Raw genomic sequence first — 26413 nt, forward strand, 5'->3', positions numbered from 1 at the left:
TAAGTGATGAGCTTCACAGGCCACAGGTTGAGTGCCACTGATGTAAAGAATTTTTACAGTAAAGAAGTAACAGTCTTGCTGCTGCCCTTGCAAGGGTCTGGGACCCAACTTTATTGCTGTCCTGCATACCAGGAAGTTCCTGCTGCCTCACACAGATTCTTTTCTGGGACGCCTCGCTTCCTGGATATTCTGTTTGTAGGAGGGCTTCCTCCATGTCACACTCAGCCATGACTCTGGAAAAAAAATGATTTCTACATTTTGCCTTCCAAAAACAAGGTATATATCTTATTTAAAGTCATGTAGTATATGAGAAAATACAGAACTGATGTTAAAAAAACAGTACCCAATGTGTTGTCTTAAATCTCAGTAAATGAACTGTCATTTTAGGTACTGGATATAAAGCTAAAGACGTGGAAAGTCTTACTGAAGGACAAACACTGATGATTGGAGGAAAAGAAATTGAAGTGATGGGTGTAATTTTAGCAGAGGACTTTAAGAGTGGCAGGTGCTTTCAATCTGGTGTCACAGCTTCTACAACAGTTCCACCTGGTTCTTCACAAACTACTATGAAGCCATTCTGTACCCCCATCAGAAACATTTGCAAATCCAGCTTTAAAGAAAATTTACTCAAAGATTCCCAGAGCTACAAACCTCGCCATGATCCAAATGCACCAAGTAAGTTTTAGAATTCTTTAATATATTGAATCATTCTTTGTCCTGTATTATGAAAGTTCAATATGTGGCTAAAATGTTAAAGTTCTTGAAGTATTGAAATGAGAACCTGGCATTCCTTGTGGGATTAACCAATAATACTACAACAGGGCTGTATTATAGTACAATGGGTTATCATTTTGCATCAGGTGTTCTGTGAAGCATAAGACAACGGTTGTGTCATTGACATGTAGAAAAAGAGTAATAACCTGAAACAGTCTACACATTGTAGTCGTGAAGCAGTTCTGCCTAATTATTATTGATGTCTGTTTAAAAAAAATAGTTGCTAAGAGCCTTGCCAAGTAAAATGAATTTATTGGAATAAACAAACTTTTATTAGTTCTAAATGTTCTAGAGCAGGGGTTGTTGAAGGGGAACAGAGCGAAGTCAGTCGCCATTATGTGTAAGCGAGCGGATCAGGTACCCAGCTTAAGCTATGAGGAAGTCAAAGGGCATGACCCCAAACTGCTAGGCTAAGCACAAACTGGAACAATCTTATTCTAGTTTAGTAAAAACAGGATACTAGTATAGGAAGAGTGTGGATATTAATAGATTGGTGTATCTGTTACTATGCATATGATGTCATACTTCCTATATCATACTTCCTATATAATCAAGTTGCGCGCGAAGTAGAACAACAGACAGTTTCCTCTCGGGGCAGTTGTCCGTTCAGAATGCATTCTTTAATAAATCAAGTCTTTAAACTTATGTTGTCGTTCGTCTGAGCCTCTGCCTAACGAACCCGGGGACTAGTTTTCCCCAACATTGTCAACTGGGGGTACGCAGGAAGGCCCTAAGGGGTACGTGCGGGTAGGCTGGGACAGAGTGCTGCCAATCATCATCCCATGCTGTCGCTTCCCAGGAGCAGGGCTGGAGTGGGGTGAGGGCAGTGACACCCCTCTGCCCAGACTGCCCAGCTGCCCGGACGCGGGGGTGGTGGGGTGAAGATTGTGCTCCACATCCAGCTGCATGCCACCCCCTTCCCCCCACGTCCAGCCGCCTGAACGTAGGGGAACACTTATTGAAAACCCCTGTTCTAGAGGAATTTCAGCTTTCTACTGTGTTTAGTGGAGTATTGGCAGAACAGAGCAGCACAGTAATTGTAACGGAAAAACAGTGGTGAAGAGGTTAAGCAGAGTTAGAATTGTTCCCAAGAGGTATTGCCCTTCAGAGCCACCAGTGTGCAAACATAAAAAGTATTTAAGCTGTCCAAATCAGTGAAATATGCATTGCAGAGAAAAAGATCTGTAACACAACATTGCAGTTGCTTTGTGCTGTGATCCCATCAGGTCTCACAAGTTGCACAGTATCAGATTGGGTGAGAGCTTGAAGGGGAGAGCTGCAGGAATGAGAGTTACTCTTCCATCTGTTGCTAATGAGCCAATAGAACAGCCTGCTTCTTAGTGGCAATATTTGACAAAGATTCCATCTTTCAGATGAGAGAAAATGTTTATTGAAATGGTCATCACCAAAAGAAGCAATACATGGGTTTTAATTTACAAAATACAATTAAAGTGTCACTTAACATTCACACTGCATTTTAACATCAAATTCCTTTTCCTATATTTGTAGCTTATTTCCTAAGGTAAGGTCTTCACAGATGGATTTAACTTTCTACATTTCTGTAAATTATCCACCCCATTGTCCTTGTATAACTCTTCTTCTTCCCTTGCTTGTCTCATCTAAGCAGGGTCGCTGTTGCAGATTCTGGTTCTCCGCTGACTTTCAGTCGTATGTATCTTCTTCTTTCAACTCCTTCTCTCTCATGTCCCTCTACTATATATCTCCATCTCATCTGCGGTCTTCCTCTTCTCCCTCCTCTAGTAGTGTCATTTTGGTAACTTCTTTTCCCACATATTTTTCTGGACTCCTTTGCCCATACCATGCCATTCTTTCTTACACTTTCTTAGATACTTCCACTACCTTCACTTATCCTCCGATGTAAGTATTCTTCACTTTATTCATCTTTGTCCCTGTATAAACAAATAAAAAAATAGATCTCAACCACATGTAGTTATGAAGGATATTATGGCACTCCTTGTAAGAGCAGAATTGTTCACAGACCAATATTCTGGTCTAATTCAGACCTTTATTATAGTTTGTCCACCAAAATTCTTCCCTCTGGTTTCAAAAACAGTATTTACTTTCTGCCCTAAGTTGTTGCACAATGCTGCTAAGTTCAGCCCCAGAGTTGGCTGCATTTTTTCTGTGTTTCTATATTGCTGTGTGAAACCACTTGGATTTTACTCCAATTATTTCTCTTTTTGGGGTCTGATTTTGAGAGGAATTTGAGTTCCTCCTGTAAGTTGAGCTCTCTCAACTCCTGTGGAAACTGGGATTGTTAAGGACCCCTTAGCACTGGGGACTCGTAATCACTAACATAGCTTGACTATGGGAATGCTGTGTAGATTGTTCATTGTCTTGTGTTGCTCAGTAGGAACTCTAATGTTTATGGGGTAGGAGTAATGTGTATGTGTGTGTTTAAAAAAATCTGTTAGAGACCATCACAAAGATGGCTGTCATGAGTGATGGGTAAAATAGTTCTTACAGATTAGCTGCTTCACTGACCCTTCTTAGAATATCAGTGTCCGGACCCACATAAGTGTCGGGCCTATGAGGCTTCCATTTCTCTGTGGAGGGAGACCTGCCTATTCTTAGGACAGGACCTTGGTTACTACTCCTTGGGTGCAAACCTGTCAGCAGGCCCAGTCCAGACTGGACCCTTCAGAGGTTTCAAAATCAGCTGTTACAGGTGCCCAGAGTGACTCAGAAATAAGTATAAGGTATAGGCAAGGTGTACCTGCATGGCATATTTCCCAAGCCTGTATTTTAGCCCATAGGTTGTGTAGTTTTGGCTTATTCCTTCTCTCAGAGGCCTCATTTGTGCTCAAAGGTATCAGAATTTGCCTTTTTTTGTCCCCAGGCTGCACGTGCCCATACATTTTTATGTAAAACAGCAATACCTACCTTTTCTGACACCTTTATGAAACACTTCCCTAAACAGTGTAAGAGTTTTTCATAGATTCATAGATGTTAGGGGCTGGAAGGGACCTCATGAGATCATCAGGTCCAGCCCCACTATGGCCCCTGGCAAAACACCAGTGTAGATGTACTCCAGTTGCCATGTAAGCTGCTTACTCATAGGGCACTATCTTCAGCCAACACAGCTCCTCACAGTGAGGATATGTAGCATTGGCAAAAGCAGTCAAGTGTGTAGATGTTGCAGTAACACAACCATGCTGGCAGCTCTGAGCTAACAAAAGTTCTGGTGTGAAACTTTCTGGTTGTAGGCTTGGCCTCAGTAGGGAAAAACAGCATACATCACTTACAACAGGCTCCCTCTGTGTGCATCTTCTACCCCTCCAGTTTTTCATTACATGCCCTAGCGGCATAGGCTGCCTTTCTTCAATAGCCCCAAGCCCCTTTACATGCGCCTGATTGGTGATTTCTTCTCTTCCTCCTTCACATCCTTGGAAAAACAGACCTGTCTCTACTGATAGAGCAGAGGAAATCCTCTTCATAGCTATAAACCTGAATATTTTGTTGGAAGGATTACTGCTTAAGTAGGCCACTGTTTAATAAATCAGGGGTGCTCAACCTCTGGCCTGTGGGCCAAATGTGGCCCACAGAGCCTTTGTATCTGGCCCAGGGGGCTCCCCACAGGTCAGAAAATTTGGTGGTGGGGGAGTAGTGGCAAGTTAATATTGCCACCCCTCTGCCACTGCCAGATTCCCAAGCCCTGCATAGCTGGATTGGTGTTGGGCTATGCCCTCCACTCCACACAACCAGATAGAGGCTGGGCCACGTCCCCTTGCCCATCCCATCTGCAGGGCTGGGCCATGCCCCTTTTACACTGCATAGCTGCATCGGGGCCAGGCCAGGCTCCTTACAGTGAGGACATGTACACTTGGAAAAAGCAGCCAAATGTGTAGATGTTGTATTAACACCCCCCTTCCCCACCATGTGACTGGATCAGGCTCCGCCTTCCTGCTCCGCATGCCAGAAAGGCCCCTCCTGACAATATGGTCTGCAGACAGAATTAGCATTGTCCATCCGGCCTGAGGGTGGGGGAAAGGTTTGGCACCACTGGTTTATAACTTTCTTTCAGTGACTTCCTTATAGCCTCCTTTGGTTCATGCTACATATTCAGTCAAGTAGTAATCTAAAATAGAGTAGGGGAGTGGTATGTTATGTAAAATTTTACTTCAGACCTTTTCAGTGTATTGCATTTCATATTGAATAAATTTGTAAAGCACTTTGGAATCCTTTAAGGTATAAAGATTTTTATTATTTACAGAATTACACCCGGGTCTCTCTCTATGCAAATTTATTCTGTGCGAATTCACTTATGTGACAACCTTATTTATACGAGAAATTCGTTTTGTGCGAGAAAAAGCCAATCATGTGCAAAGTCGGCCATCAATGAGCCCCGCTGTTTCCCGCTTCCCTGCCCCGGTTGCCTCTGTAGATCGACAGGCATGACCCGGTGCAGTAGGAAGCTTGTAGCCTCTCCGCACAGCCCCACTGTTCCCAGCCACACCAGATCGCACCCGCTGGGCTGAAGAGGCACCCGGGGAAGGGAGCAGGAGCAGCTGGAGCAGCAAGCAGCCAGCATTCCTTACTGCCCTGCTTCCCGCCCCTGGGTGCCTCTCCAGCCCGCCCCGCGCTGTGCTGGCGATGCACCCCCTGTGCATGCTGCTGCTTGCAGCGTGGAGCTCGCAGCCTCTCCCTGCAGCAGTTATTGTATTGCGTGAATTTGTCATGGTTTGCGGGGGGGAGTAGAGTGAGGCTGATACGTTACATGTAATGATGGATTCACTTTATGCAAATTCACTTTATAACATTTTTTTTTGGAATGCAACCCTTGCATAGAAAGACCCGAGTGTATCATGATATTCATGTATAACAAAGCAGCTCTAATTTTTCCTTACATAGGAAAAACAATATATTATGTCTAGGAAGTAGAAACACATGATCTCTTACAACATCTTTTGTATGTTTTGAACTTTAAGATTCTTTAGTTATGCCACATCCAAACCCAAGTCACCAACAGATGTTCAATAAGGCTGGTTTACCTGTGATTGATGTAGTTGTGGATCCTTACATTGTAAATCATCTTCGACCACACCAGAAAGAAGGGATTGTATTTCTGTATGAATGTGTAATGGGAATGAGGTAGGATATTTGTTTTCATTTTAATTGTCTTTTAGTTTTGTTTGAAGCAAACACACAAAAACTTAGAAGCATTCTGTATATCCGTGTTAGATGTGAAAGACTTGAATTTTTTCTTTTTAACTTTAATACCACCTGACCAAAGGCAAAGTGCACTATTTCGTGGTACTTCAGAAATTTACAGCGAGGAATAAGCATAGCTTTATATATCTTCTGCTGAAAAATTAGTATTTTTGTTTTCTACTTTTTTATCTCATCCTTTTTTTATTTAAAGCTTCTTAAGGTATGTGTTAATGTAAACTAAAATAAATGTTTTGAAAGTTTGATATGCAAGTTTAGTAATGAACATGAGTTTTATGTAAGCAAAGAAAATCTTTTTGGTTTAACTCAATGAAAAAGTACAACTGATTGTAATAAAAATAAATATTTGTATATACCTAAAAACAGATTCCCAAAACCAGATTACAGATAATTATAGGATTTCTTTTAAAGTCTTACTACAGTGTGATTATTTCTTACAGAGTTAGTGACAGGTTTGGAGCCATTCTTGCTGATGAAATGGGTTTAGGAAAAACATTGCAGTGTATTTCGCTAGTCTGGACTCTCCTGCGTCAGGGACTTTATGGATGCAAACCTATAATAAAGCGTGTCTTAATTGTCACTCCTGGGAGTCTGGTAAAGAACTGGAAATATGAATTTCAAAAGTGGCTGGGGAGTGAAAGGATAAAAGTTTTTCCAGTTGATCAGGTGAGATTTATATTGAAAACGGAATCGGGTGAAATTCAATTCAGCATTTAGGATTAATGAAAATAAAGTTTTTATTTAAACAGAAGATTTAATGTTAATATTTTCTAATGAAATAAAATAGTCCGATTAAACTTCCTTTTTCAAATGCTTGTTTATAAGTACATTTCCTTTATACATTTGAGCTCAGAGGCTTTTAGTTAGTAGCTTCTATACTACATACTTGTACCCTGCCTCTCCTCTCTCTTTGAACTATGAGCATAAAGCATTGTGTGCACTCCATGCTTCAGTCCACTTGGAAGGTAAGCCATACAAGGAGAGGTTGAAGGAAACAGGCATGTTCAGCTTGTGGGAAAGGTGCTTTAAAAAGGGAGATGATAACAGTCTTCAAATACCTGAAGGGCTGACATCAAGAAGAGGGGAAAATGCCTTTTCTGTCTTGCTGCAGAGAGTAGAACATGGACCAATGGCTTGAAGTTGCAGCAAAGTTAGGTTTAAATGATATATTAGGAAAAACTTTTTCATTGTTAGAGCTGTGAGGCATTGGAATAGATTGCCTGGGGAAGCTGTGAAATCTTCATCAGTGGAGGTGGTCAAAAAAAGGTTGGACAGACAGTGAGTGGTCAGGATTGATCTAGGTGTAGCTATGACTATGTTCTACTATGGGTATTTCCCATGCTTCTAGGCTTTGCTGGTTGCTGCGTGGGGCCAGGAGGGATTTTTTTTTCCTCCTGCTGCTACATGTCAGGGGTTTTTATAAGCCTTCCTCAGAAGCACATAGGGTGCTGGCTGCAGCGAAGGCTGGGGATTTTGATGGCGGTGTATCCATGCTTCTGCTGGGACTTAAATGCAAAGGTTCCTGGCTAGGGAGTATTGTCCCTTTGCTCAGAGCCAGACTGATAACTATATTGGGCTCGGGAAGGGATTTTATCCTATGATGGACTTTGGCTGTTTTTATCTTCTGTAACAGGCCCTCTCCTGGGATCTCTAGAGCATATTTTAACAAACTTTGCAGCAGCAGGAAGTTGGCTGTTGTTGTCCCTTTGCTTTACCTGTGGAAGATCAGGGTGTTATGTCTTGGGTTTTGTGACAGGGTTGACTGTAGTTTTGCTAGGAAGTTATACAGTGGATTTACACAGGATAGTTTGAATAGGGATGATCCTACCTCAGTGCAGGAGATTTAACTATATGACCTCTAGAGTTCCCTTCCAGCCTACTTCTCTATGATTCTTTGAGTGTTTTATTGAACTGAAAACTACAAGGGGAGTCTTAGGTAGGCAAAATGTTTGTCACAAACACAAGCACAAAACTGTATCTACTGTACCTGGGGATCCCAGCATACACTTTAAGGGAGTTGGTAATCTGTTTTCATTATTTCCATTATAATTATCCAGTGGAAGCTTACCCAGAAGACCAGGGCTAAGAAACTGTTACAGAGAGTGTATGGTTTTTACCACCATGGTAATGTACTTTGTCAGAAGATGTAAAGTATCAGAAAACTAATGAGCGGACCATTAGTTTGGCCATTAATATTATGTTTTGCCATGTCAAATTTCCATATATATTTTGCATATTAAGAGGGAATGGGTAGTCAATGCCTTTGGAGATGAGAAATGATTTGTTTCCCACAGCAAAAATTTCTCCAGAGACTAGGTAATTAAGAAACAGGAGCTCCAAATAGAGTTGCTATGTGATTTTTTTTTTCCTTTTATGTATGCTTTACAGGATCACAAAGTAGAAGAGTTTATCAAATCTCCACTTTATTCTGTTTTGATAATCAGTTATGAGATGCTGCTGCGCTCTTTTGACCTAATTCAGACTATAGAATTTAACCTCTTAATCTGTGATGAGGGGCATCGTTTGAAAAATAGCTCCATTAAGACTACTACAGCTCTTGTCAATCTGTCCTGTGAGAAGAGAATTATTCTTACAGGTAAGTATATTACGAATAATACAATAATTTACAGTTAAACTAAAAGGGCCAACTTTGGTAAGTAAAAGAGAATGCCAGTTGTGCAGAAATGTAGCATGAAACTTCTGGCAACAGGTGCTAGGCATGTAATCTATCTCACAAAATGGGGGCCTTAATTTTAAATAGATTACTGTAAAACAAAAACAAGATAGCAATAATTGTCCAGTTTTTCAGGCCAGTCCAGCAGTTTAGGATCTGTTATATGAAGAATCTGAGGCAGACAAATTATATTGTGTTGTATTAATTTAAACAAATTGGTTTGGAAATTGTTTTAGTTAAACAGATTGAAATAGCTACCTATTGTTTTGTGGTTACCCTGGGATTGCTGCAAAACAATCCACCCTGGATCCCAAAGTAATTTAATTCAGTACACAAAATGTACAAGTTTGAACCAGTGTAAATGTGTCATGTCTAGGCCCTAAATTAAATTAAAGATCTTATAATTAATTAAAATCTTATACTAGTGAGAAAATGTCCATTAAAATATTTAATGGTCCCTCATCTGTTAAACTAAATCGTAGTTGGAACCAGTGTAATTAAATGAGTAGAAACAGATCTGGGTTCTTATCCCTGGATAGAAACACTAGGTAATTAACCATTAGAACAAGTAACTAAGAGAAATTGTAGATTCTCCATGTCTTGGAGTGTTCATTTTGAGACTCAGTGCCTTTTAGGGAGCTCTGGTTTAGTCATCCCTAGAGGTAATGTCTACAATACAGGGGCGGAGAGGTGAAAAGTAATGATCTATGGAAATCTGATCAGATGACTGAATGGTATCTTTTGACCCTGAAACCTTTGAAGCTATGAGTGTGTGAATGTTGCTTGCTTTTCACCTCTTTTGGATATACATGGAACAACACTGATTACATAGTTGTACTATATAACTGTATTGAAAGACCTTTGTTGGAACAATGGTAAAAGTATATTAAAAAAACCCAACCCTCTTAATTTCTTGGCTCTTGTTTTATTTTGATTAATTTAAGGAAACTATCTGCATTGAGAGAAACCCTTGTTCTGTACTGAAAAAAGCCATAATCTGAATTGTTACAGGAGTTGCTGTTGTTTGTTCAAAATAATAACCTTGGAAACAAAGCTACTTTATATGTTAGTTTTTTTCAAGGAAATGCAAAACCTGAACTATAACAAATAGACCATTTTGAAATGGGAAAAATAAAAGAGAAAAATAAAAATGTAAGGTAAAACAAAACCACAAATGTATCGTTTGGTCACAATAACTAGAAACACAATCTAATTGGTTCAGTAACAAATTAAAAATTCTAAATTGTCTGAATCAATCTAGTGCTAAGAATAAGCTATACAGAAATGTAATGCCTATCTTTGAATACATGATTGAGAACTTTAAATCCTGTTTGACAATTGTACTTATTATAAATGTAAGGAAAGATTCATAAATGTACAGAAAACACACTGAATTATTTTTTCTCCATCTAGGTACTCCAATACAAAATGACCTGCAAGAATTTTATGCATTAATAGATTTTGTAAATCCTGGAATACTTGGTCCTTTGTCCACATTTAGAAAAATATATGAGGAACCCATTATCTGGTCCCGAGAGCCTTCAGCAACAAAGGTACAGTATTAAAAACAAGATTACAGGCATAGAATATAACTTTGGCACAGAATTAATCTGCTAGAAAATAAAATATAATACATGGTATGCTAATGCAGCTCAATCTTTTTCTTCTCTCTTATGGCTGATGCAGATATAGAACAGCAACTATAATTTTACATTTAGGTGGTTGAGCCAGACAATTGCATCAGGAGCAGCGGAGTGTATCACTGTGATATTTATGGATCGGGCATTGAGTCGTTATATGTTCCATGGTCCGTTCTGGGTGACCACAGTTGCACACTGGAGAGATTTTAATTTTCTATTTGTGCATCAAGTATCCACATCTCCCATGGTTTGTGTGGATACGCTTCAGAGTTTCCTTTCAACATCACGGGAGTTCAAAGCCTGTCTTTGATTTCTAGCAGCGCAGTGCAGTACCATGAGAGATACCCAAGCTAACTCAAATTCCTAAAGCTGTAGAACCATGTTTTTCTGATGCACTTCCCAAGCTAATATACCCTGCCAAAAAGAGTATCTCTGTACAATCCTGTGTTGTGCCATGTAGACATACTCTTAGACTGTTTTTCTTCACTAATGCATAAAATGTGGCTGGGATTTTCAAAAGTACCTCATTTCCTGTGTCTCCTTCTAAAATCCCCATCCTAGACGCATCATATATGGGGGTCTCTGTTTTCACTGTGTATGCCTTTTTTGGCTGTACTGTCCAACTCCAATTCATTTTTTCCCATCTGGAATGTAGACAGGGGGCACCAAATTAACTGATAGAGGTTGATATTTTAATTTGGCTGAGGCCTGCAGCAGCAACAGAATTTTCAGCCTCTTTTTTGAAATTAAAGTAAAATATCATTATTTGACTTTTTAAGGTTTATGTAAAGTGCAGAATGTTTTAACCACAGTGCATTTGTGTGACTCTGTAACAATCAACACTGTTTATTCAGTGACATACGATTAGTATATAGGAGCCATGACACTTTGAAACTTGAAGTTGGAGTCTGCTTACTTACTGGACCATTGATTTAATACAGCAGTGTTAGACTCATCCTGGGATGGATTTGGACCATAGGGGCTCTTCCAAGGCCAGATCCATGGGCTCAGTGGCGGAACGGGGTCTGGCAATGATGGACGCAAGCACCTTTTGGGCAAGTGGGCCTATGTTAGCATGGCCTTTGCTCACACTTCTGCCACCAATGGCCATATCCAGCAACAATTCTGTGGCAGGCCCTTTCTCTGTCTGGTCATGCCCCCAACTTCTGTTAGCCTAGCAGGCCAGATGAAACAGTTCTGTGGCTGGATCCAGCCTATAGACCAAATATTTGACTCTCTTGATTTAATAGAATGCATTGACTCTAAAGAAATTGCATTTCTCTGCCATTTTCTTGTTGATGATGTTGACCTGACTGATTGTTTCAGCCTGTCATGGTAACACCTGTTTTACTGAATAATTTTGTTTGTGGATTATCGAATGAATGATATCAGATGATATAAAAACCCAGTTTAAACTGTTGTTTAAAATGTTGTTGCTTTAGTTCACTGAATGCTTAGTGGTTGGGCCTCATTTTTATGTGTCCATATAATAAATGGATACATTGCAACAAGGGAAATTTAAGTTGGGTGTTAAGAAAAACTTTCCAACATTGAGAGTGGTTGAGCATTGTAACTTAGAGAGGTTGTAGAATGCCCAACTTTGAAAGTTTTTAAGAGCAAGATAGGTGAACACTTGGACAAGAGGTAGAACGATCCTGCCTTGTACAAGTTTAGATTACATGATCTCCTGAGGTCCCTTCTACCCTATTTTTCTATATTTCTATAGGGCCACAATGACAGGTGCTGGATAAGTCTTGGTGCTTCAAAATCCCAGAAGAATGTCTACTTCCCTGCCATTTTATATCTCCCCTCCTGTATCATTATTTTAACAGTTTTATACATGTGCCTACTCTTTGTATGGTAATTGAGCTCCACTAGGGCAATGATTAAGAAAGACAAGTGGCAATGTACCTCGTCTCTTTTCATAAAATATGATTCCTCCCTTTCTGCCACTGGTACCCATTCCACATTTTAGGAACCATAAGATTGCCACATGATGGTGTCATTCCTTTATTGTTACTGCACAGTGCTACAGAATTCAGCACAGCTTTGCTACATACATCAGGGAATCCTGGAGCATACTTTGAGTCTACCATAGTAGAAATGGCATTCTGCAAGTATATAATGGCAGTACTCCATCTGACACATCTCTTATTCTAATAACAATAATTAATGAAATCTCCTTGGCTCTAGAATGTATCTTTGAATAGAAAACCTTTATTTTTATAACAATGTTCTGTATGTGAGATTTGTGATTTAAGAGAACTAAACTAGGATCAAGTGTACGGGGAGCTTTGCTTAGTTTGATTTTAAAACTTGCCTTTTGACAAACTTAATGGCTAGGCACGGACATTACACATAAACCAGTTTAAGTGATCAGAAACTGGTTTAAACCTGTAACAGAACAGATGTTCAGTGCACATAAACCAGTTTGAAAATGGCTGAAACCAGTTTGAGATAAACCTGGTTGAATGTAGTATCAGACTTAACTGATTTGGGTCAAACCGGTTTATGCAATGTCTGGCCCAGATTCCTTGCTGGTTTAAGTTAAACCAGAGTCCCCCAACATCCCAACATGCTCTCTGGGGTGGGTGGGGCTCTCTGTTTTACAGCAGAGCTGGCCCCTCCCCTCTGCTCCCTGCCTGGAGCTCAGCAGAGACTACAGGCGTCTGCCTGGCTTCCTCCTACTCCCCCTCCTCCCCCCCCACTCCCTGATAAGCAGGGATTGCCCCGTCCCCTCTGCCTTACACAGACACCTCTCAGCATTAGCTAGCAGACCACATGCTGGCTATGGTCCGTGCTGTGGCAGACGGGACAAAGGCAGAATCAGCAGGTAGCTGGTAATGTCCCTCTGTTGTTTTCTTAATGGGGTGATAAACACTGAATATGGGGTGATAAACACTGTGTTATCAATTCCCTGCTGGGCTGGTCAGGGGTGGGGAGAGGGCCATCCTGCCAGGGCCTGGCCACCCCTCCACTCTGCTTAGCTCTGTGGAAGGAAAGGGAGGGTTGCCCTAGCACCCCCCATCTTCTAGCCTGAGCCACTGCAGGTATGTGCCTGCATTTCTGGGATGACTCTGCAGTTACAAACTGATTCAGCCTAACCAGGTTAGATTAACTTGCAAAGAGTGAATCAATTCAGCCCGAATGTCTGTCCCTAGCCAATATGGTTGAAAAGGAACTGATCACTAAAGAGGTACCACTAAACTGTTTTCAACCACTTGATTAAAAATCATATAGAAAATAATTGTGACGTAATGGAAGCTACTTTAGAATGTATAACTAATCTGGTCTGTTATATTAGGAAGAAAAGGAATTGGGAGAGAAAAGAGCAGCAGAGCTAACTCGTCTGACTGGACTCTTTATTCTAAGAAGAACGCAAGAGATCATAAACAAATTTCTCCCTCCAAAAAAGGAGAGCATACTCTTCTGCCGACCAACAGCCTTGCAGCTTGAACTCTATCGAAAACTGCTTAGTTCTCGCATTGTTAAATCTTGCTTACAAGGGGTCTTAGAAAATAGTCCTCATTTGATATGCATCGGAGCTCTGAAAAAGCTCTGCAACCACCCTTGCCTTTTGTTTAAAGCCATAAAGGTATCTGTTTTATTCTGCTTCAACACAGTCATTAGACATTCCTATACACAAGGGCGGGAGTACTTGTAAAGATCTTTGTGAGGGAGCTCATTTAATACTCTTCCCCTGCCTCAAATAAGATCTGCTTTAGAAAATGAGTATAGCTTAAAAATAAAAATTAACCTTTAGAAATATCGGAAAATCTGGATATATACGAGTAAGACTCTGAGCCAGTTCCCCACTACTGTATATTATTTTCTTGATTCTAATGCTTCTGTTAATTCACCTGCCTACCCAGCCTTGATGTCATCCCCTGAAAATTTGTAAAAATATGTTACAATGAACAGACTGTAAATCCATTGTTTTCAAAGGAATACATTTTGAATGTATTATAAAGCTAGTTTGTACTGCAGGCCTTGAAAATTAAGGCATTTCGTCAGATATACAGAGTCAACTATGGAACAAACGCTCCATAAACTCTATTCCGAGTGGCAGCCACTGAAGCCTCTGTGACTACAAGTCCTGTATAGTACACACAAGCTGCCTGTTGCTAGCTCTTCACCCTTTCTTAGGACCTAGGCAGATGTTACGTTTTTATGGTGTGATTCTGGTGTGAACCAGCATTGTCCTTCACCTGAGCCTAGATAGCAATGCTGCCCCCTGCCTGAGCCCAGCAGCAATGCTGGGTCCCAGATCTGGGCCCCAATGCTATTCCTTGTGCAATCCCAGGAGGGAGCACCAGGACCCGATGCTATCCTCTGCCTGATTGCAGGAAGCATCAGGCCCTTGGGTCTAGCACCTAATACTGGTCCCTACCCCATCACCAGAGGCAGCTTTGGCTCCACTCAGCCCTTGTAAACCTGTGTATCATACAGTCCATGCAGGGCTGTACCACAGTCAGGTTTATGTTTCCTGGGCAGAGGGAGCTCATCAACTCTTCCCCATCTGGCCCCTCTAAACCCACAGGCAACACTGCCTGGTATGGGGGTATAAACTTGCCATGCATGTGGAAACTAGGTTCCTGGGCTCCATGCAATGGCCTCTTGAAAGGGCACTTTGCATGCAATTGTGGATTGGTTCCTGATACCAGGTTCCCTGTGCTGGGGTTGCACAATTGGGATCTGTCCCTGATCCCCAGAATTGTGTCTTGCCATACACATGTGGCATGGCAGGATGTACAATTGTTGGAATCCAGAATAAGATCCCATAATGCCATTGAATTAACTTCTGCCAGAACACTTGCTGATTGAAGCTAGAGGTTACAGGCTCTACACCACAGATTTAGTAGGTTTCTTCTTTCTCTAATTCCTGTGATATCCAGTCCCACTATACATTACTTCAGCATTTCTGGAATAACAGCAGCGAGGACATAGGTAACTAGATTGATATGTTAATTAATAACTACCATTAGAGTCAAATTCTTAAGTGCAGAAGTTACTTAAAGCTTTTGTCTCAGGCTGTGTCTGAATATGCCTATCAAGCAGACTGCAGTGTAGCGGGTACATACTCCAACCAATTTAAAATTATCTTGTGTATGTATCAGTAGCAATGTAGTTGCAGCAGCACAGACTTCAATACAGGCTCATTTACTGCATTTATCCAATTGGCCTGTTTTGATCTTGCACTGCTGCAGCTAAATTGCTATTGGTACATAAGCTAGCTAGTTTTAAAGCTAGCTAAAGTAGCTGGTACACTGCAGTTTTCTGTTTTTCAGCTTTTCCTGTAAGTTAATTTCTAGTTAGGATGAGAATACCTTCCTTAAAAATAACTACCTCTGATGCTCCATAATAGATTACCATAGAATGAAGCAGGTGTAAACATAGTGTCAGCTTCTCTCATGTTTAAAAAAGAGATGAACAAGCAGGCACAAACTAATAGTATTTCCTTCTCTGTACTTTATTCAGATGTAAATAAGACCTGAAGACAGAGGATACACATCATTTGACTTTATTATTCTTAAACTGTGTAAAACTGTGTATTAGAGTAAATGGTATGAAGTTATTAAATGAGGTTATCAGCATCAGTATCCGTATGAGTTATTGGTTGTTGTAATGAAAGTATTTACAAAATAACGTTTAAATTTTCTTTAGAAAATATATACAATGTCAATCTTTTTTATAGGAAAAGGAATGCAGTGGTACTTTTGATGAACATGAGGAATCAAATCTTTATGAAGGCTTGGTAAATGTTTTCCCACAAGATTATACCTCTACCACTTTTGCTGAGGCTGATTCAGGAAAACTGCAGGTGCTGGCAAAGTTGTTAACAGCAATCCGAGAACTCAGCCCTGCTGAAAGGTAAGAGCAAAGGAAAAGAAAAAAAAGTATCACTTACATCTTAACTAAGGTGATCCTTCTGATTGTTCCTCCTCAACACAGACAGCGACAGAGTGTTTCCTTTGCCAGTCTGGTGTAGCTGCCAAGCATACTTAATACACATACTATGCTAAGACCTACTTTTATTTTACAACTGGTAACTGAAGACTCGCAGGTGACACACTTGTTAGAGTACTTGTTCATGTTTTTTCCAGACAAATAGTATTTTTGGCTTCTTTTCATACTGAACTGTATTAGCTAAGCAAATAACACACTGAAACTAACATGCTGCAACATGGTACCTCTTACTTGCGAACTGTTTATCTCCTTGGGGCAATTGTTTAGTGCACTAAGTATTTAAAATTGCCTAGCAAAGATATTTGTACTTGCTAGATTATGTGCTGTTTCTAGCAGTATGGTCAAGTTTATAACTGTTGTTCAGTGTTTGCCTCTTACTCCATGTTAAAAGAGTCCATGAGTTAGATCCTTAAAGGTATTTATTTATATTTAATTTCCACTGAAATCAGTAGGAGTTAGTTGCCTTGATGGGCATCTTAATACCTTTGTGGATTTAGCTCTGTAACCATCTCTATAAGCCTTTTCAAAAGCTATTAGGCAAAAGTACCACCCCATCGTTTTGGTTCTAAGGGAGATACTTGTCTCCTGTTGCTGAATGACAACTCAGAGTGAGCAACTTTGAATCTTCCTGTATACATTCAGGACTATTTTGTAATACTTTAAGAAAACAGTTGTCCCTTAGCTATGCTTTACTCTGCATTCACCAGCATTTAATTGTATTGTCTGTATGTTGCTCCAGATTCATATCTTTTACATTGTATTTATCCTACTTCAGAATATCTTTCCTATAGAAGAATAAAAACCCGGTGTGAATTTGAGTGGTTTTTCAAGCCCAGAGTCCAGTGTGGTTTCACTTAAGGCCATCCTGCCACAGCAGAATTCTTGAATGCATAATTTGTTACAGATACATTTCCACTAATTAAATATGGAGTCTTGGACCCCTTACTGGCTTTTTACCTACAATACATCCCTTATATCTCATTGGTTTTAGATTTAATATTAAGCATTGTTTTGGTTTTTTTTTATAATTTAAGTTCCATTCATTCTGTGCCCTTCAGGCAGAGCTGGCAATGAAATGCTCCATATGGTTAATATTTTTTGTGTCTGATGTTAGACTGGCTGTTTCCCTTACTCAGTACAGTCTTTCCCAGGAGTTAAAAGAGAAAGAAACATTCTGCATTTGCAGATTTCTGAGATGGAGGGTGTAGACATGCAGATAATTTATGGTAGAGTAAAAATGAGTGCAGCTTTACCATGTATCGTCTACTTCATAGTAACTGCCTCATGTGAAAGCCCTTACCTTGCAGCAGCTGAAAGCTTAAACAACAGCAGCTTTTCCCTTGATTGGCATGTTGACATCTCTCACTGTACCATGTGGTGCCATGCTGAAGAACACCACATGATTTTCTGTGCTGCGTCCTGAATGTGGAGCAGGGTAGCCACATTTGCACGGCACTGTGCCTGAGCTAAGTAGCTCTACTGAGAGGCACAGCCAATTAGAGAGGCACAGCCAATTAATCTAGCTGCAGTGGTGCAGTTAGCATTTATCTACTGCTGGCTAAGAGTATTCACATGGGTAGTCATCATGCCGCACCTAAAGTACAGTAAAGCTCTGTACCTTTTTATCTACCAAGGTATTAATGGAGTTGCAGTGCATAAAAAAAGATCAGTGATATAGTGCATGTAACTGCACAGTCAGTAGTTCAAAGGACCAAAAGACCAAATTTACCAAAAAATGTGATAATACCTGCAACTGTGAAATGTCTTTTGCCCTTCTCTTTCTCTTCTTTCATGTTATGCAAACCCCAAAGTTTGGGGAAGCAACATTGGCTTAAAATAGACCTCCATTTGGCCTATCAGTAGTTTATCTTGTTGGAATGCTCTCAGGTTCTGTGAAAATATTCATAGCAGCTTTTTGTTTAAGTGAAGCCAAAGTCATTATTTACTAGTTATGATAGCACCTTGTTTAGAAATATGTAGTTCCTTAGCAGACCTATTTTGTATAAATGGAAATCTAAATATAAATGGAATAAGTAAATCCCTTCAATTTGTACATTAAGCAGGGTCCTGCTGGAAAGACAGTGCTTTAAAATTTGAATACTTAAAAGCAGGTATAATGAAGATTAATCAATTTTGTGCCTTTATTTGCAAAATGAAACATTCTATTTGTCAAGATATTTGAGTAAAATGAGGCTGATGAGCAATGGTGTGACTTGTGGTTTTATTTTTTTTAGTTGCCTGCAATAAATAAAAATATTATAATTTTATTACCTTCTGCTGCTTGTGTTCAACTAACTTCTTTGTTTCTCTGTTTGACAGAGTTGTGCTGGTGTCTAATTACACCCAGACACTGAATATATTACAAGAGATGTGCAAACATTATGGATACTCTTATACCAGACTTGATGGACAAACGCCTGTCTCCCAGAGACAACAGATTGTTGATAGTTTTAATAATAAATTCTCTCCAGCGTTTATCTTTTTGCTAAGTTCAAAGGCTGGAGGTGTTGGTCTGAACCTTTTTGGTGCATCTCATTTAATTCTATATGATATTGACTGGAATCCAGCTACTGATATTCAGGTTTGATCCAATTGCTTATATCAGGGATGGGATGTAGACCAAATAGGGATTTGATTAATGTGGAAGTGGCTTCTAAAATATCAGATCTTAAATCTCATGCTGGTTTGTAATTGACTATCAGTCTACATGCATCTTCATAGTTTCATAGTTGGTAGGGTCAGAAGGGACCTGAGCAGATCATCAAGTCCGACCCCCTGCCATGACAGGAAAAAGTACTGGCCCAGCAAGGTGTTTGTCTAACCTCCTCTTAAAGACCCCCAGGGTAGGAGCCAGCACCACTTCGCTTGGAAGTTGGTTCTAGATCCTAGCTGCCCTGACTGAAGTAGCGCTTCCTGATGTCTAGTCTGAATCTATCCTCTGCCAGCTTGTGACCGTTATTTCTTGTCACTCCTGGTAGTGCTCGGAGGAACAGGGACTCCCCCAATGCCTGCTGGTCCCCTCTGACTAGTTTGTAACAGGCCACTAGATCCCCACTAAGCCTTCTCTTGTGGAGGCTGAACAGGTTCAGGTCCCTCAGGCTTTCCTCGCAGGGCCTGCCCTGCTGCCCCCTGATCATGCGGGTGGCCCTCCTCTGAACCCTCTCAATGCTGTCCACATCCCTCCTGAAGTGCAGTGCCCAGAACTGGACGCAGTACTCCAACTGCAGCCTGACTAGTGCTGGATAGAGGGGGAGGATCACCTCCTTGGACCTGCTCGAGATGCATTTGTGGATGCATGACAAGGTGTGGTTGGCCTTCCTGACCGCGTCCCCACACTGTTGGCCCATGTTCATTTTGGCATCAATAATGATTCCCAGATCCTTTTCTGCCTCTGCACTGACGAGAAGGGAGTTCCCCAGCCTGTAGGTATGCTGCTGGTTCTTCCTCCCCAGGTGCAGCACCTTGCACTTGTCAGTGTTGAAACCCATCCTGTTCTCATCTGCCCACCCCTGTAACCTGTCCAGGTCCAGTTGCAGCCTATTCCTCCCTTCTAGCGTGCCCACTTCCCCCAACATCTTAGTGTCATCAGCAAATTTGAATAGGGTGCTTTTTACCCCCTCATTCAAGTCACTGATAAAGATGTTGAACAGTGCGGGTCCGAGGACCGTGCCCTGTGGGACCCCACTGCCCACATCCCTCCAGGTCGAAAATGACCCATCCACCACCACTCTCTGGGAACTGCCCTCCAGCCAGTTAGCGACCCATTTGACTGTGTAGATGTCGACGCCACAGTCCCCTAGTTTTTTAATGAGAATGGCGTGAGAGACAGTGTCGAAGGCCTTCCTGAAGTCCAGAAAGAGTACTTCCACTGCTACCCCTGCGTCTAAGGCTTTTGTGACCTGGTCATAGAAGGCCACCAGGTTGGTCTGACAGGACCTGCCTCTAATGAACCCATGCTGGTTGCCCCTAAGCATAACCTCCCCTGCTGGCCCCTCGCAGACATGCACCAGGATAACTCTCTCAAAAAGCTTACCCAGGACTGAGGTAAGACTAACTGGCCTATAGTTCCCTGGGTCCTCCTTCCTCCCTTTTTTGAAAATGGGAACCACATTGGCCCTTTTCCAGTCCTCTGGCACCACACCAAAGCACAACGAGTGCTCGTAAAGCCGTGCCAGCAGTACCGCAATGACCTCTAGACAAAGACAATATTGGAAGAAAGCCCATGTTTGTGGAGACAGGCAGGGTGTTTAAGTTAGCGCTATTCCTTTATCAGAAGTATCCCTGCAGGTTTGAACCCATGTTAATCGGCTATGGGTGTGGACATATATAACACCTAGGCTAGTTTTGGTGAATGGTTCAGAAGAGAACCTGGAAAATCAGTTACTATTTTGAACTTGGTGCACTGTGCACCAGGTACATATTACGTGTGGACATAAAGCATTCTGTGACATAGGTCTGGTTAGTCCTCCAGGCATCCCACACTGCATTGCTCTTTTCCTCCTCCCCCCCACCCCCCCAGCCCACCTTGCAACCAGCCACTCCAGTATGCAGCCAGAACTCTACTGATGCTTTCCCCGCAACCCTTTTGTTAGTACTTTTTTCAGTGAGCTCCCTTGTACTGCTTGGTTATAAAAGTTATCTTTTAAACAATCAGCTGTGTCTTTCCTTCCTACTCTATCTCTACTCATGGCCCCTCATCATATTCCCCTTAATCCCTGGGAACCTGAAAACATGGGTCCAAGCACTCATTTCTCTTCCCCACTGCCTTCTTTCCCCCCTACCCCAAGTCAGGTAAGCACACTACTTGTCAGCGCAGGCTACTGAATTTTACTGAACTCATGTTTGGGAGAGAAGGGAAACCAAAACATGGGACTATCCTGTGGGGCTCTCAGAGCATGGGTTCAAACACTCCTCTTCTGTTCCCTCCCCATCCCCACTTGCTCATTGCAAAGCATGCTGGTTTAGGTGCTCATTCCCCACCCTTTGGTGTCTGAGCCACAGCACTTCAACCCCTGAAAGGTGACTATTCTGCCTGGAATGCTAGGGCACTATGCATGTGAACACCTCTGGCCTGTGAGAGTTGTGAACTAGTTCCTAGTCATAGAAATTTGGGAACAGTTCAGTTGTTATGTGTGTTGTATGTGACTTGTGTTGTAACATGCAGTCAGAGCTGCTGGTGCCTAATTTGACTAATTTGAAAATTCAAGGTAACATAAATTTAGAGCACCTAACTGTGGCAAACAGGGAGCATATAGGACAGAAGAATCAATCTGTTTTCCCTCTGGAGGGATGTCTTGCATGGCCGTGGCTTCCATCATCTCTATTTTCTTCTTTCCAAAAGTGAAATCAAATTACTGATCAGACTACATAGCAAGTACTGCTGAAGAGAGGTCCTGAGTATAGTGTGGAAAGAGGAAAGAAGTAAAGTGGTAACAGATGTTAAAAGAAAACTAGTGCTATTCTTGTATTTATTACAGAAGCACTTTAGGGATTACTTTTGTTGGCATAAGAAAATTTTAATAATTCTGCTTTTTTTAAAACACCCTTCTAAATCCTAGGCCTCCATTTGTACATGTGTTAATTGTTTAACCCCTGAAAGGAACTCTTAGGTATTTTGCCTTGTCCTTGTTCCAAATTCTGCTCACCACGGTCACTTGGGATGTGTTTCAAGAAACATGCCCTAGTAAAATAAACCCCAGATACTTCAGCTTGCAAAATACTGTATCTTGTGTTACATGGACATGTGTTGAATATGTATTTGTGATGCAATGAGTAAATGGCATAAGTGGTAAAAAGCAAATTAATTTTAAAAATATTTAAAATGGCTATACCTAAAATTATAATAGTAACACAGTCAAGGATAACTTCGGGGGAATGTATTATTTTGATATTGTTCCTTTTAATGAGCTAGCAGAGCCTGGCATTTGCTCAGAAGAACATGCATATTTTGGCTAAATCTCTTTTGTATAATGGTCTTTTAAGATCTTTTCTATTTTACTTTCTTCAGGCAATGGCCAGAGTGTGGAGAGATGGTCAGAAACATACTGTGCATATTTACAGACTGCTAACTACAGGTCAGAAATATTATAAATGTAAACAGTATTCTAGCATACCCTTGAGGGAGGAAGTGTGAGCTATTAACAGTGTAAAAAAGTAGTGAATTTTGTAAAACATCTGTTATAAAGGACATGAAAACATTTACATAAGACTCAGTTACTGAAAATAGAGGGAGATCTTTCATAGATGCAAAGGGGTAACTAGTTGCCTTTACTTGCTCTAAATACTCTTTAATAACTGAAAATATTATGTTAACATTTCCAGGCTATTCCATTATCAGGGAATTTTCATCTTCTTTTACAAAACTAGTCTAAAATTAACCTTAATGTATTCATTGTCTTTCAATGTAGGCTCAATAGAAGAGAAGATTTATCAAAGACAGATCAGCAAGCAAGACATTTCTGGGGCAGTTGTAGATCTTTCCAAGACATCTGAACATATTCATTTTTCCACTGAGGAGCTTAGAAACCTCTTTATACTACATGAAGATTCCAGCTGTGTTACCCACGACTTGCTTGAGTGCAATTGTATGGGGAAGAAAGACCATCAAAGTGAGTTTTTTCTTTATTTCTCTGGCACTTGCAGGGTTGGGACGTCTTTTTTTCAATGACCAACCGTGTGTTTAAAAAAAATCTGAAACCTGGTGCAAAAGGATTAAAGTAATGATGCTTTTTATTAAATCCTCATGACATTGCCTCACACCTGATTTTTCCCATCAGTAGGACTCCTGTATTAGATGGCGATGAGAACAGTTTTATTTCTTGAAACAATGACCTTTACTTTAGCTGAACTAGTAACAGTGGACACAACCAAATGAGATCAATTATACTTACTCAGAAAATGTCAAGAGAAAAAGGAATTAGATGGTAAGAACACAATGGACCAGATCATCAGCTGCTACAAATTGATATATGCCAGTTTATACCAGCTGAGGATCTGGCCAAAGGTATACCAAAGCTCAAAATAAACTTTCATGATATAGCTACCACCTAAAAACTAGTGATGAATACAGTTAGTTTTGGGGTGCTGATCCATCCCTTACTTGCTACCTGCTATAGACCCAGCGCACAATACTCCCACCTCCACTGAATGTCCCTTATTTCACCCTGTCTGCTTGGAAACTATCCCTTTTTGTTTTCTTTCTGCATTCATGTTTTTTTAATACCTTATGTATAACGGATTCAAAATTAGGGATAGGATTTTTAATTTTTTTTAATGCTTTGATCTGAGTTTAGTAAAGGCACCTCTCCATCACTTCTTAAGCCCTGTGGCCATCCCAGTTTCTCAGAAGCAGTGGCATCTCTTACCCAATAACTTCCTGTCTGAAGTGGTGTGAACGTTTATTTCTTTTAAACAGACACTGTAATCTGTAGTAATAAGAGCCATTACAATGCATGTAATTTTTAAAAATGTAACTTCATCAGCATTAAGTTAAAATGCAGCTGGTGACAATTATACCTGTCACATCCCTGTGAGCCTGCTGTGGAAACATATCTATCCACTTACCAATAAAACAGCAATAAAACAGGTTGACTGAAGTTGATTGAGCCTGGTGGAATACTCGTCTCCAGCTGATAGATGAAAGTTTTGCTCATATTTTGGAGAATTCCCATCATGTCCCCACCCAAGTCAGGAAGTATTTGGTTAGTTCAGCTAGGATGCTTTTATAGTACAAGAAGGGTTTTTGGTTTTCCGCTTATAATGAAAGCACCCTGAAGAGTAGTCTGTTGATTTCAGTGTGTCTTATGGGTGTTTGGTTTTTGTTTCGTTTTAATGGCTAAAAAGATTGAGCTTCTGTTCTGGAGTGGAGGAAATGAAACTCATATGATTTCAAAGTATACATGGCACCAGTGCAATGTCTGTTTTTTGCCTACCATCTTGATAACAGTGTTGCTCAAGTAAAACAACTACTGGAGTATTGTTTTATGGCAACCATTGAGCCTTCTGGACCATGGTGTATGCATGAAAGGTCACTCAGATCTTCAATGCATATGCCTAGGCAGGAGGGGTTTTTTTGAGGAGTGGAGGCTACCCAGATCTTTCATCTCCCCTTTAGGCCACTCAGAGAGAATCCAAAGGCCAAAATGAGACATTTGGACATTTGGTGCTTCCATTGCTGTATTTGTATAAGCACATGGGAATTGAGCCCAGGTCTCCTGTGTGGCAGATAAGCATTCTACCACTGAACTACAGGGGACTCCGTGTAGTATTGTAGGCCTTCCTAAATAAGCATTTAGGGTGCGCGCACTCATTTTTTTCAGTTATTTGTAGAAAGCCAGAAAACGCAGGTGCTTCTCATGTAGAGTTTTTTGCTACATTTTCCCCCGTCATATGTGGAGAAAGTTACAATTCCCTTCTAGGATTATACTATTGACTTAGGATCTGATTCTACAGAGGCTTGTTCAGGTGCTTAATTTTAGTCCTAGGTTTGTGACTGAAAGCAGGAGAAGCTTTTACAAAGTTTCTAAACAGATTTTTACTGCATCACTTTTCAGATCTTTCTGCAGCAATGTTCTCTACGTTTAGAGGTTGCCAGCTTGGAAAAAATCATGAGAAGCCTACTTCAAAGAAATCTCTTTCCATGTCACAGCTGATGCAATGGAAACACTTCTCTGGGCAGCATCAAACTGTAGATGATCCCTTCCTTGAAAGGATAAAAAAGAACATTACTTTTATTTTCCAGAATGTAACCAATCCAGTTACATCCTCCTAATACGATCAGCTATGTTTTGCCACATCCATGATGTACATACTCTTCACAGGTGTAGTATGTCTAAAAATAAAATTAAATAAAATACGTGGTTGCCATTTTTTAAAATCAAAATTTAGTTCAGGCTTTGTGGTTTTTGTGGTGAGGTTTTTGTGCAAGTTTATAGTTGTTAATATTTTATGTAATGTTAAAGCCATACTATCAAGTTAATAAGCATATTTAAAACAATTAGAACAAGGAACTTTAGAAATCTAGGATTTTTTGAGGCTTTTGATTTAGGATAATCAGTAGCAGTAGCCTTTTATTCAGGCCTAAACTACCTGACAGTTTTCCTTTAATCATAATGATTTATTACTAATAGACAGTTGGCACAATTGCCTGAATGTTTTAAGATGCATTAGGCTGTACTTCATATGTGAGGTTTACAAGTGTCTGATTGGATTTGTGCCTGCTCTTCTAAAATGAATGGATCTCATTCATTAATGCACTACTCCAGCTTTACATCCGGATAACTCTTCGGGTTTCAGTGGATTTATGCCAGCTAGAATTTAGAGTAACACTGGGGTCAATGAAAATCCATGATTTGGAAACGACAGCTTTTGCAGTAGCATTTTTGCATTGGCATCTTTTATGACATAGCTCACATTGCATTTACCTGCGGACATTGAACCTGAATAAATATCTGTATTTCTGATATATTCAATACAGGTTCATATGATTTTCAGCTAAATACTGATAAAAAACATGTTTTGGTAAATATAAAAATATTGCATTCCATTTCATTGTGTATATTTTATTATGTAGACAATTTGTTTCCCTCTGTAAACAGATAAAAAGATCTGAAGTAGCCATTAGTCCCTCATCTGATATTCCAGCGGTGCAGTCTTTTGTTTAAGTTTAATATTTAATAAGTAAATGTGAAAATGGAATCACCGCGCAAAACTATAGCATCGCTTCCAGAAATATCAGGCCTTAGTAGACTTTGAAATGATTTTTAATAAAACAGCTTTTTCATTTGGGATTCATTGGTCTTTATTCATTTGTGTCTTGGTATTGCTGAAGGACCCTGGATCAAGAAACTATCATACGATGTTACTTGCTATACAAGCAAAAAGTAGGCAGGAGCTGCTCTTGTTATATCTATATATACAATACACATCTATATATATCTATATAAATATATAATATATATCTATATAGATATCTATATATCTAGATCTATATATAGATATGTATGTGTGTGGATGGATGGATAGATAGATAGATCTAGATCTAGATAGGTATCTATCTATCTATCTATAACTATCCACACACATACACACGGGGGGGAGCACACTTGGGGGGAAGGAAGAGAGACTGAAGAGCACTATGCTTGGAAATACCTTTTTTAGAAGTCGAGCT

At 40.3% G+C, this 26413-nt stretch overlaps 1 protein-coding gene across 5 annotated transcripts in view; it reads left to right on the forward strand.

Moving 5' to 3' along the window:
* RAD54B (RAD54 homolog B) overlaps positions 1-26013 on the forward strand; it is a 123119-nt gene extending 97106 nt beyond the window's left edge. For all 5 annotated transcript variants that reach the window (XM_014518210.1, XM_014518209.2, XM_006019990.3 and 2 more), the window contains exons 5-15: positions 388-675; positions 5724-5886; positions 6405-6630; positions 8353-8560; positions 10052-10191; positions 13583-13873; positions 15974-16149; positions 18565-18826; positions 22253-22319; positions 22653-22853; positions 24798-26013. In XM_014518210.1, the coding sequence (XP_014373696.1) occupies positions 388-675; positions 5724-5886; positions 6405-6630; positions 8353-8560; positions 10052-10191; positions 13583-13873; positions 15974-16149; positions 18565-18826; positions 22253-22319; positions 22653-22853; positions 24798-25015 (2240 nt within the window). In that variant the 3' untranslated portion in view covers positions 25016-26013. The remainder of the gene's footprint in view (positions 1-387; positions 676-5723; positions 5887-6404; positions 6631-8352; positions 8561-10051; positions 10192-13582; positions 13874-15973; positions 16150-18564; positions 18827-22252; positions 22320-22652; positions 22854-24797) is intronic.
* The last annotated feature ends 400 nt before the right edge of the window (positions 26014-26413 follow it).

Source organism: Alligator sinensis, unplaced genomic scaffold, assembly GCF_000455745.1.
Source record: "Alligator sinensis unplaced genomic scaffold, ASM45574v1 scaffold273_1, whole genome shotgun sequence".
In the NCBI taxonomy this organism is placed as follows: domain Eukaryota; kingdom Metazoa; phylum Chordata; order Crocodylia; family Alligatoridae; genus Alligator; species Alligator sinensis.